Source organism: Sphaerodactylus townsendi, linkage group LG03 (genome assembly GCF_021028975.2).
Source record: "Sphaerodactylus townsendi isolate TG3544 linkage group LG03, MPM_Stown_v2.3, whole genome shotgun sequence".
Lineage (NCBI taxonomy): Eukaryota > Metazoa > Chordata > Lepidosauria > Squamata > Sphaerodactylidae > Sphaerodactylus > Sphaerodactylus townsendi.
Genome location: NC_059427.1, coordinates 51,199,773 through 51,211,949, shown reverse-complemented (window position 1 = coordinate 51,211,949; position 12,177 = coordinate 51,199,773). Strand labels below are relative to the sequence as shown.

Genomic DNA, 12,177 nt, shown 5'->3' with positions numbered 1-12,177 from the left:
ATACTACAAACAATGCAGAAAGTAGCTTATGAAGTAGACAGCCCAGGAAAACTATAATGATAACACTGCAACAGACTTTGGTATAGTACAGGGGTAGGGAACCTGCGGCTCGAGAGCCGCATGCAGCTCTTCTGCCCTTGCACTGCGGCTCCACGAGCCAAGCCGCCAGCCCCATCCTTGCCCACCCTGCAGGAAGCAGGGCAGCCGCACCAACTGCCCATGGCCGGTTGGGCTGCGCCATGGGCTTCCCCTCTCACCCGCCCCATTGGAGCGGGGTGGGTGCTTTCCCGACGGCTGGCGAGGCCGAGCTGCCGGCTTCATCCTTGCCCGCCCTGCAGGCAGCAGGGCAGACGCATCCATGCACTTCTCAGAATGAGCGGAGTAAAAGGTAAAAAAAAGCCAATATATACAGTGTTATCTTTATTTTAAATGTCAAAAATTATTTGCGGCTCCAAGTGTTTCTTTTCCCGTGGAAAACGGGTCCAAATGGCTCTTTGAGTATTAAAGGTTCCCTACCCCTGGTATAGTATGTCTGACTTCTTTATAGGATTGACTTTCCATCAAATGTATTGGTCTTTGCTGTGAGCCATATCTAACATCAAAGACGTGACTCATCATCATCATCATCATCGTCATCATCATCATCATCATCATCATCATCTCCAATTCTTAACATGTCCCTACATGCAGATACTTAAAGATGAAGGTGAGAGCAATGAAACAGATAATAAATCTTTCAAAAGTTGAAAATGCCTTAGGTTTGAGGAAAAAAATTGTGTTAGGGGTTGAACTCCCACAAAATAAGAGAAATGGTGCCAGTACCTTTATGAAGTACATGCCCTTGTTGGCCAGGGGGGGTTGGTAGGCAACCACAACAATATTATATTGTCACCTTTCTTCGTTTCTGTCATAAAAGTGATGGAGGTTTGGCAAAGCCCTTTCCAGGGCTGTTTTGGCCACCTACCGGTAGCTCTTCTCGCTTCCCTCCTGCCCTAGATGGAGGGAATCCATCTTTAGGGCTAATCTCAGCAGTAACTACCAGGCAACTTGATTGTATGCTAGTTGTGCAATTTGTCCAGGTGTGGTGGCGGCTATGACTTGGTGCCACACAACTTTCCTAGCTAGGCTTGCCAATCTCCAGGAAGGGCCAGGAGATCTGCTAGAATTAGAATTGACCTCTGGACTAGAGAGATCAGTTCCTCTGGGGGAAAAAGGCTTCCTTGGTGCGTGGCTTCTATGCCGTTTTACCTTGCTGAGGTCTATCCTCTCCCCAACCCCTGCACTCTCCAGGCTCCAACACTAAGTGTTCAGAATTACCGAGCCAGGAACTGGAAGCCCTATGCCTGGTTCACTAGTAGCCTCCACACAACTTGCATAATCTGGCTGGGCCCGGCAGTAGCCACCATTCAATTCACCTCAGCAACTTGCTACTGCCATTTTTTTGCTCCTTGGACAAACTTTTCTCAGGGGGCTGGAAGGAGGGAATGCTGAAACCAGCTTGGTGTGAAAGTTAGAATGTCAGACTAGAATCTGGGATACTCAGGTTTGAATACTTACTCTGCTGAGCAAGCTTGCTGAGTGACATCAGTCTACTCACTCTCTCTCTCAGCCCAAGCTACCTTGCAAGGCTGTTGCAAGGATACAATAGCGGAAAACACTGTAAGCTGTTTGGAACCCCCTTTGCGGGTAAAAGTAGGGTATAAATAAAGTAAATCGATAATAAGATTGAAAGCATGGCTGGTGAGCAGGAAGGAGAGGCAGAATCATGGAAAGGGGATGGCATATGGGGGCTGCCAGGAATCAAGAAAGAGAAAATAGGGTGGGAGAGGGGATACAGAGGAAAAATGAAATGACCCCCACAAGTTATTCTAGGTTCTCAGCTTGGATGGGTATAATACCCACATACGAATACACTGAACAAACACAAATTTTGCCTTGTCTGCAGTGCTGATTTTATGTGGAACTATTAAAATTATTTGTAAAAGTTGTAAAGACTGCATAAGTATGAAATGAGCAACAACTGATTATTTAATTCCCAGTATCCCCCAAAGGACCCCCGCTGAAACGTCTGAAGTGAATAAACTTTACTGTCAGCCTGCTAGAGCTGACAGCTGAAATAGGCTCAAATATGTAAGTGACGCCTAGGCTAGCTTCGGACAAACGCGTGGGACAAACGTGAAACACCCCGGCATACTTTGCCACTTGAAAGACTCATCCAATTTACTCCCCTGTAAGCATCTGTCAAAGCTCGCTGTCCTCTCCGGCCACCTTCTGCGACCCCTCGGCGGAGCGCAGCATCCTTAGAGGAGCGCTCTGAATCAAGAAAACTACACTTCCCAATATGCATCTCGACCGGCCCCCAACAATTCGCCGCACGATTGGCTGCTTCGTCAGCGACCGCCAACCGGAAGCGAGTTTATAAATCGGTAGGTAGGGTCGACTAAAGCGTGGATAGATCTTGACTTCTGCACCATCCCGGGCAGCCTGGGTTGCTCCTTTTGGTGTTATGGGAGGCAATGAGAGTAGTCAGGGTAACAGGAAAGTCTCCTTCGAGCTGGACGAGCAGGAGCGAGTGCGGGTGTTGCGGGGCATCAGGGTAAGTAGGTGTGAGACCTGGAGCTGGGAGGGAGGCTTGGAGGGCATCTTTGAGGGGTCCAGGGAAGCGTTGAGCCGGTGTTTGAAATCTTTCTATTACAAGATTTGGAGTGGTTAGGAATACTAGGAGGACATTATATTTGGGGACAGAGGAGTGAAGGGATCTTGTGACACTGTTTAGCTAAGAAGAAAAATTCTCCTTTCCCCTCATGGTTTAAAATATTTTATCCACTGTATAGTAATTTACAGAACCTTTTCAATATGACATATTTAATATGATAATAAATATGTCTACTCTTGACCAAGACTCCTGATTATTTTTAATAAGTGAATATCGTGGTTTAGTAAAGGCCTGACGGTTTTATTACTAATACAGATTTATAGCTTGAAGTTTGCAGTCTGCTTCCCAGTTCTGTGAGCTAAGGCCTTTCAGTGGCCCCACCTTACCAAAGTGGAACCAAATCTCTATATGATTTTTTCCCCCAAAACTGCAAATAACTGAATTTGAGATTTGGACAGTATTCAAAATAGTATTCATGACATTTAGAAGGTAACCAAGGAAAAAAAAGACTCCGATCAAAAGATTTATGAGTTGGTGGGCCAGTAGAGAGAGCCCTTGCTGCTCTTTGCAGTTTAGTCACACTAGGGATGTATTGCGTGATAGTCTACACATTAGATAAGTAATGTAAATTCTCAAAATAATGCAAATATGAGGAGGCGGAGAGAAAATTATGTTGTCAATAAATATGATTCTCATCCCTGCAAATATATTCTGTACTACTATCATAATAATGATGCATGTGCTATCTAGAGAAAACAATCAATTGTCCCACTAATCTTCCTGCATAATTAGTTCTAGCACTAGAGCTAGATCTGATTGGGTCTTGAGCTCCTGCTATAAAAGAAATTAGTCTGTAACCAATAGTTTTCATTGCTAGGCTCCAGCAAGATGTTTATGGTTAATGATACATCTGTCTTTATTATTGGTAACAGACACTAACAGAATGGCAAGCACCAACTGCCAAATCAATTATTAATGTTTGTAAGGTTTACATGTGCACATTTTCAGTACTGTTTGTAAAAGTAAAGAATGATTCAGATCTAAGCAATGTTATGTATGTATATTAATGGATTAATATCCACTTTTCTGCATTCAGCGCAGTAATGCTAGATCAGGGGAAAATTTTAAACGCTTGGTCAGCTCCTTGTGTATAGTAGATGATTCTGAAGCCTAAAAAGCTGGAGTGTGTTCCAAGTACAGCTTGCATGAGGAGAAAGACGTATAATAAATAAGGAAATACAAGAAGTAATGACAATAACAAAGCAAAGTGTAGGAGAAAGGAAGAGAGAGGAGAAAATCAAAAGCTTAATTTAATGGAAGTGGAACGTTTGTTAGGCACAATTTTTTGGTCAAAATATTGTTGAGTAGCAATTTTAACACCATTTTATATTGTAATATTACCTTGGGATTTCTGATCTCCTTGTGGTACTCCATACACATAAATATATGGAGCTACCTCATACTGAGTCTCACAGAATTGGTCCATCTATCCTAGCATTGTCCATTCTAACTGCTAGTGGTTTTCCATGGTTTCAGACAGAGGTCTTTCCTAGCTGTTCTTCTTGAGATTGTTTTTTAACTACGTGAGGCCCCTGGCTCAGCTGGTACGGAGGTTTGGACATATGCTGATGACACCCAGCTCATCCTTATGATGGAGGGCCGGCTGGCCAGCCTTAGCCCCTGTGGCTCTCCACCATTGTTTAGAACAGAGGTCGGCAATCTTTACCACCCAAAGAGCCATTTTCCATGACCACAAAGATCTACCAAGCCGGAGAGGCCCCTCCACCCTCTACGGCACGGAACCGCCTCCGGTTCGGCCCCTCCATTCACCTTTACTTCCAGAGCTGGAAGGCCCTCTGACCGACAAAGCAGGTAGCAGAGGGGGAATGGTGGCTGCAGCCTGCCTGGTGCCACCACTTCTCGTGCTGCGGGAGGCAGTGATGCCGGGCAGGGAAACCCCCTCTGCCTGATGGAGCAGGCAGCTGCCTGCTCCATGGGGCAGAGGGGGGATGGCAGCCGCGGCCTGCCCAGTGCTGCGGGGATGGCAGAGGGGGGGATGGTGGCTGCTCTGGAGGGACAGAGGGGGTTGTGGAGGGACAGAGAGGCTGCAGGGGGATGGCGGCCACTGGGGGGGCAGAGGGGGGATGATGGCGCTGCAGGAGGCAGCGGCGCCGGGCAGGGAACCCCCCTCTGCTTGACGGAGCGGGCAGCCGCCTGCTCCGTGGGGCAGAGGGGGAATGGCAGCTGCGGGGATGGCAGAGAGGGGATGGCGGCTGCTCTGGAGGGACACAACCATGCTACCCTCTGACCTCCAGGGGTCGGAGGGTAGTGTGCGCGTGTCCCTCCAGCCCTCCAGAGAAGCGCTGGAAGGAGAGGTGAGTTGAGGGGACGCGAAAAATGGAACTCTCACGCACGGAGCCACCTGCGTTTCAGCCCCTCTACTCAATCTTTCCTTCCAGCGCTGCTCTGGAGGGACATGCCCATTCTACCCTCCGACCTCCAGGTCACGCGGAGCCGCAGTATAAGGCTGAAAGAGCCGCATGTGGCTCCAGAGCCGCAGATTGCAGACCCCTGATTTAGATTAGAAGCTGTGGCAGGTTGGTTGAGAGCAAGCAGACTGAAACAGAATACAGCAAAGACGGAGGTTCTTTGGCTTGGCTGGGGGAAGAGACCTATGGATTTCCGACTGCCAACCCTGGGTGGTGCGGATCTTAAACTGTCCGCATCAGCCAAGAGTCTGCGTGTGACCTTGGACTCCAACTAATCGCTGGGGGACCAGGTCACTAGAACTGCCCAGACTGCATTTTTCCATCTGTGACAGGTGCAGCAGTTGGCTCCATAGCTCTCTAAACCTGACCTTGCCACTGTAATCCATGCAACGATCACTTTGAGAATTACTGCAACTCGCTGTACGCTGGCCTACCTTTGCCAAGGCAACAAGCTTAAACTTGTTGAGATTGCAGCCACTAGGCTGCTTACTGGGGCAGCCAGTTGGGACCATATTACACTGGTCCCCAAAGAACTGCACTGTCTGCCAGTCAAGTTCTGGGTCATTTTCAAAGTATTGGTATTGACCTTTAAGACCATGAGTGGCATTGGACCTACATATCTTTGAGACTCCATATTGCCCTCAAAGGCCATTCCGGTCATCACAGACAAAAGAAAATAGTTAATCACACAGTATATAGTTAATTTGTGCAATTCGGTGCCACAGGTTGTGGATGTGGCCACCAACTTTGAATCTTTAAAAGGGGAGTGGACTTGTTCATGGAGGACTGTGCTCTCAGTGTCCACTAATCATTATGAATATCAACTTCCTCCTCACATCAGTTTCTGGGAATTACAGACAGGATGATGGTATTGCAGTCCTTCTGTTTGTGGGCTTCCTAGAGGCACCTGGTTGACCACTGTGTGAATAGAAGGCTGAACTAGATGGACCTTTAGTTCGACCCAGAATTGCTGTTCTTATGTTCTTATATTTATGTTAAATAAATAAATAAAATAAAATTTCCCCAGATTCTCCTTTTAAATCCACCTCCTTCGGCATGGATTTCAAGGGAGACTCTAAGGTCCCCAGTTTAAACATCGAAAGTAATGCTGTTTCAGGGTGGGGGATAATCCACTCCAAAACAGCATCACTTTCAATGTTGTTTTAACTGGGGACCCCAGATTCTCCCTTTAAGGTGGATTTAAAAGGAGAATCTGGGCTCCCTAGTTTAAACACCATTGAAAGTGATTCTGTTTGGGGGTGGATTCCAGTATCACAGCGGCTGCCCACGGGGTGGGGGCGGGCGGGCGCAAAACTCAGATTTTGCAACAGGCTCCATTTTTTTCCTAGCTACGCCTCTGCCTGGAGGCGAGGGCAGAAGGGGCTGCTGACTGCTGGCTGGGAGCCCAGCCGGTGGGGTGGGGGCGGGGCAGACGGGGCAGGGGAGTCTGCCGTCCCTGGCCTTGGAGAGCTACTTTTATAAGCACTGGGGTTGGGGGTGGGGCTTGGGGAGGCATGGCCATGCCCCCAGGGGCAGGTGGGGGTGTGGCAGACGGGGCAGGGGAGTCTGCCGTCCCTGGCCTCGGAGAGCTGCTTTTATAAGCACTGGGGTCGGGGGTGGGGCTTGGGGAGGCATGGTCATGCCCCCAGGGGCAGGTGGGGGTGTGGCCCCGCCCCCGAATCCACCCCATAAAAAATCTATACCAACATCACTGTAAGTTCAGACAGATCTGTCCGGTAATTGGAAGCCGATGCTTTGCTCTGCCTTTTCTTTTCCTTCAGTGTTCACTTGTCCTTGCAATGGCTCTGACAGTCTTCCTTGCTGTGGGCTGGCTAGGATGGCTTATGATGGATGCTTGTTGAGTGGGAGGTAGGGATGGGAGAATGGTGATGTGAGCAAAAGGTCAGCAGGCAAGTTGCATAGTCCAAATGTGACCTCCATAGTATATTCAGTCCACTAATCTTGAACACTGTTGCCACGCTTTCCCTTGATCTTGTGGAGGGCTCACTTGGTGACTACAGCAGTGTACAACATTTGGGATGAGTATAGGCTGATATACACACACAACATGCACAAAGCAACAAAATAAATTAAATTTTTAAAGTCTCTGTTGCAGGTAATAAATTCATGTTATTGTTATCGGTGGCTATATTTGTGGCCCCTGCTTTCCGTAGTAAGACTTGTTCTTTCTTGGCTCAGTTCTATGTGGGTGGGCACATTGCTTTCACTATAATAGCTGGTATCAGCAAAATTGTAGCATTTAAACTGATATTCTGCCAGGAAAACACTTGCCTAGAAAGAATTTCACTTACCTAAGAGGGCATTAGATGGAAATATGAATATTAAAATATGAATATTTAAAATGAGATGACAGCTGCTTCTTATAAGGAAAAGGAGAGGTTTTAAGCAGAGAACTGTTTAACCCTTCCCCTGACCACCTCTTGTGTGCTGCATCCTTGCTACTATTCACTATGGGGGTGCCTGAGGTATTTTTGAATTCTAAAAGGAAAAAATGTGGCATTATGTGGTGGTAATGGGGTTGTAGCAGGAATATACTCTCTTCTTTTTCATCCTCTCTGTTCCAGATTCTCTTCTGGAACCCGCTTTTCTACAGGGGGTGGGGGGAAATACTTGCTTATGAACTTAATGCATGCATTTGTTCACTTGGATTATTTGACCTTTAGATTGTCTCAGATAAGGGATAATGCTTAATGAAGAACATAATTTCACTTTTAGCACTAAAATTAATTGAATGTGTTACTTTTAAAATAAGTGTTTCAAAGTTGTTTGGAGGCTTTTAGTAATGAAATCTCATTGAAATCTGTGAACAAAGAACGTTCATTAAAATGCAATTTAAGTTTTAGTAGAATGAATTTCAGCTCAAAGGTCTGGATTTATTCTTAAGTAGGGATCATACTCTTTGGGAGGGGGGTATGAGAGAGAGAAATGGTTTAAAAATATTGTTCCTGCTTTCTACTAAAAGAGACCTAGACAACATAACAGTTACACAATTAGGATTTTTTTCCACTTAATACCAACAAACAAATTCCACTTAATACCAAGCATTATCCCTGTAATTGTTTCTTCTTGTTTAGATTCTTGTTTAGATTCTGGAGCCCAGAGCTCCAGAAGGCTAGAATTCAAAATATATTATAAAAATATTCTTTCAGCATTATTTTTCTGGCATGTTTCTGTTTAGTAATGTATTTCTGAGAAACTTTCAAATCTGAGAGCTTTAATATTGTAATATGGCTTGAAACAAAAAACTTTACAGTCCTGTTTGATTTTCATCCCAAACATGTTTTTGCTTTTGATTAATTGGTGATTGTTTCTGTTGAGTGTCCTTGCCATTACTTTGGTATTAAGATTTAGGCAATGTTTACCTCTTTTATAATTTCTGCCTGTGAAGGCAAGAAGTTCATGGTGGCCAAATCCCCACGGTGAAAATATGCCTGGTTTCCCCTGGTTCCATAAAATCCCATATCTTTTTATCTTGGTCTTTCCCTCCCCACTTCAGCCTGTGTCTGTGGAGGGGTCAAATCAAAACTTCCACTTCCCTTTCTATGAGCCCGTGATCTTCTCTGCAGCTCTCTTGTTCCTCATTCCTGATTGGCTGTTTGTTTTGGGGCGGGAAAGTGAACAAACGTCCCCTCCTCTCTGCTTGAGGAAGCAACCTCCCCCCCCCCACTGTTACGGCTGCGCAACTATGTAGCCATGCCGTGCAAGCGCTCTTTCCCCCCCGCCTTTGCATGGTGGTGGCTTCGTAGCCACGCAGAGCACACGATAAAAAACAAAACAAAAAGGGATGAACCAGCTTGTCCCGAGCATGCCCAGTCTGCTGCACTCTGATTGACTGCTGTTTTTTGAGTGGCAATTTGAGTGAACAGTCGAGCAAGTAGGGTGGGAAAAATAAACCATTTCTGATCCCGAATGGTCTCCCCATGATACTGGCCTTGGCCTGGGATTCTCAAAAAGATCCACTTTTCTGGCGATTTTTGAAAATCCCGGGATGAGGGGGATAGCGTGGGGCAGTGCCGGAACAGACACGATTCAGGGCTGGGAGCCGTGGGTAGTCCTTGCACAAATCGGGATTTTTAAGGTGAGAATCCCAGGATATTTTCCCTGTGGGTAATTTCTTGCCATCAAATAGGTAAAGGGGGAATTAATGCCAATTTTAACATGCACAAGCTGAAATTCCACTGCTCGTCCTCTTGCCACCACTAATCTTTTATTTTTTTAATTTGCATTAGCTTTCTGAAGATGTAGTAAACCGAATGAAGGAACCGCAACTGTCTAAAAGGGACCAGCAATCACCATCATTTTCTTCTCCGTCATCACCCCAAGTTTCAGATGGAAAATCTAAGATGTCCACAGGTATTGCAACGGTCTGCTCTCTGTTCTGTGTCCAGGTTTTCTGTTTGTGGTGGGCATAACTCAGAAAATAATGTAACGTGTTTGAAAACTGACCACCCTCCCCAGAATGGGAATGATGTGAGTTGCATTGCCATGGGAATTGGAACACTTTGAACCAGGTTATCTTCATGATAGCCACCATGTAATCAGAGAGCTTTTAAGCTACCTGTGATATGTCCCTAATACACAGATCCCCCATCCATCATGGAAGGTTGCTGGGTGACACTCGCTCAAACAGATGTTCATCACAATGTTGTTGTGAGGATAAAATGGAGGCCTCCACTGGGATGAAAAATTGAGTGTGACATTTGTTATAAATCTAATTTTAATGTCATTTAAAAGTTTATATCATTTGTCATATAGCAAAGTAGCCTTTACAGAGATCTTTCATCAACACAATAATAATTATAACAAACAAGTGCTTGAACTGGGAGTTATTTCACTAAAACAGACCAGTGTTGCATTACCATGCATATAAAGCAGGGGTGTCCAACTCTGGCGCTTCAGATGTTCAAGGACTACAGTTCCCATCAACCGCTGCTGGCATGGCCAGTTGGTTGATGGGCTTTGCATTATCTGCCAGGCTTCCCTGTGCCCCCCCTCCCCCCCGTGACTGCAGCCAGAATTGCATTAAAAATGAATAAAAAGACATTCAGTTGGATGCAGCATGGAACTGTCTTCAGGGGCCATCCAGCTGACTTGGACCCTCTCAGTTTTGTTTCCCCTTTTGGCAACCCTGCCATCTGGTCCAGAATTCTGTGAAATCCAAAGCTTTCACCATCAGAAGCTTTGTTCACTATGCCTCTGAACTCAGAGCAAGTAATTTAATCTATCCCAGGCTTTATATAAGCTTGCATTTCTGTGCAATATTTCAGTTCATCATTTATAGGAGAGAAATTCTAACCATGCAGAACATTAAGTTTATTGTTAGTTTAGAAGAAAGGGTATGAGTATCTTGCAACTTGGGGAATATACCACAGACAGTCAGTATAGTCCTGGGTTGTCAGAAGTTCACCACCCAATTCCAGATGTTGCCAGAAAGAAAGGAGCAGAAGAATTTTGATGGAGCTCAGCTGTTTCATTTGTACTTAATGGCTTGTTGCAGAGATTGATCTCCTGTGACTGGTTTACGTAACCAAATCAGCTGGATCTTGATTTCCTCCATAATGCTCAAATGTGTAACCTTGGCTTATTTGTCAATAGGCCCTTCTGGATCCGTAATCCTGTTGTTTTAAGGAATCAAGCGCAAATTGTAGGTTGATGAATCAGTGAGAAACTTACCTTCCATGATAAATAAAACATGGTTTAAATTAGCTGGCTGGCTTGCTTTGCTAGTTTGCTATGTGTGGGTTTCTTAGTCTTTGTAACAGTTATCCTGCCCTGAGGATAAGCTTCCAAGTTCCTACCTGCATTGTACCATGCTTAAGGCATGCATACTTTCAGAAGCATTTTGTCCTGTTTTGTTGTCAGATTGTACTGAGACTTCTTCTGTTACTGAATTCTTTCTTGAGATTAGGTTGCTTTCTAATCTAGCTGAGTTACTTCATGAGATTTTTTTTTACCATCTCTTGCCCTGCTTTTCTTCCATAATAATTTTTTTCCTCCTGTCCCATCCTCCAGGGATCCATCCACCAACAGTTGACTCCTTGGGTCGGAGGCCATCTGAGGCAGAGGAGGATCTGTACAAGAGGTGGGATCTTGTGTAAAGGAATATCCATCTAGATCACGCTGCTCTTTCAAGGCCATCCTCTTGTTGTGCGCAGTGCTATTATTTGGTGGCTGGCGTTCTCCTGATTAAAAGCAGTAGCACAATGAATGGAAGTCGTTGTGTTGCCATGGAACTGTTGTCTTTCAAATTTTGTTGCTGCCAGACTGCCAGATCATATTGCCCACGTTTCTCAGTCTTGGCAGCATTAACCATCCAAGAGCATGTGTGAGGTGTAATACAGTTTTTTCTGTCCTTTATTTTTTTCCCCTTGGGAGATGATTGATTAAGCAAGTAGAATAATTAGTCATGAGCCGACTACAGGTTGGTGGACTTCTGACTAAACTTTTCAACATAAAATTAGCACATCTTCTTTTGAAGCCATCTGTTGAAACCCTTCTGTGGGAGCCTTCACCCACCTCAAAGGAGCTGGATGGCTACTCTAATGCTCCTTTGACAACTAATCTCTTTGAGGCCACTTATCCACTAGCGCTGGGGCGTGCAATGGGACGGGAAGCGTGCCAGGAGAGGAAATCTTGCCCTCACATGCTTTCTCTTTGGGGCGCATCAAGAGAGGAGGTGTGTTGGGGGCAAGATTGCTGATCCCAACTTGCTTCTTCTTGCCCTGCCCGTGTTTCTCGCTTTCCCTGGGGAAAGTGAGAGCACTTTTGACACAACTTCTCATACCAGAGCAAGGCAAGAGCGGACAGCAGGCTGCAGTGGGTAGTTGGCCTGTATCAAATGCTGGGTAAAATTGCTTCTATTGAACCAAGGCATATTACTGACTGTGTATCTCAGCTTTATTTGTAACTTCCCCCATTTTATTAATCAGCCTTGTTTTGAACACTTGACGTTATATTCAAGATCATACATTATATCATCTATAAACTCATTTACAATCTAAAATGCAATTA

The 12,177-nt window shown here is 45.4% G+C and overlaps 1 protein-coding gene across 2 annotated transcripts in view; it reads left to right on the top strand.

Annotated features, from left to right (window-relative positions):
- The first annotated feature begins 2,407 nt into the window (after positions 1–2,407).
- The window catches only part of CHCHD6 (coiled-coil-helix-coiled-coil-helix domain containing 6), a 235,375-nt gene continuing 225,605 nt past the window's right edge, over positions 2,408–12,177 (top strand). For both annotated transcript variants that reach the window (XM_048491338.1, XM_048491337.1), the window contains exons 1-3: positions 2,408–2,596; positions 9,396–9,519; positions 11,179–11,248. In XM_048491338.1, coding sequence (XP_048347295.1) covers positions 2,507–2,596; positions 9,396–9,519; positions 11,179–11,248 — 284 coding nt within the window. In that variant the 5' untranslated portion in view covers positions 2,408–2,506. The remainder of the gene's footprint in view (positions 2,597–9,395; positions 9,520–11,178; positions 11,249–12,177) is intronic.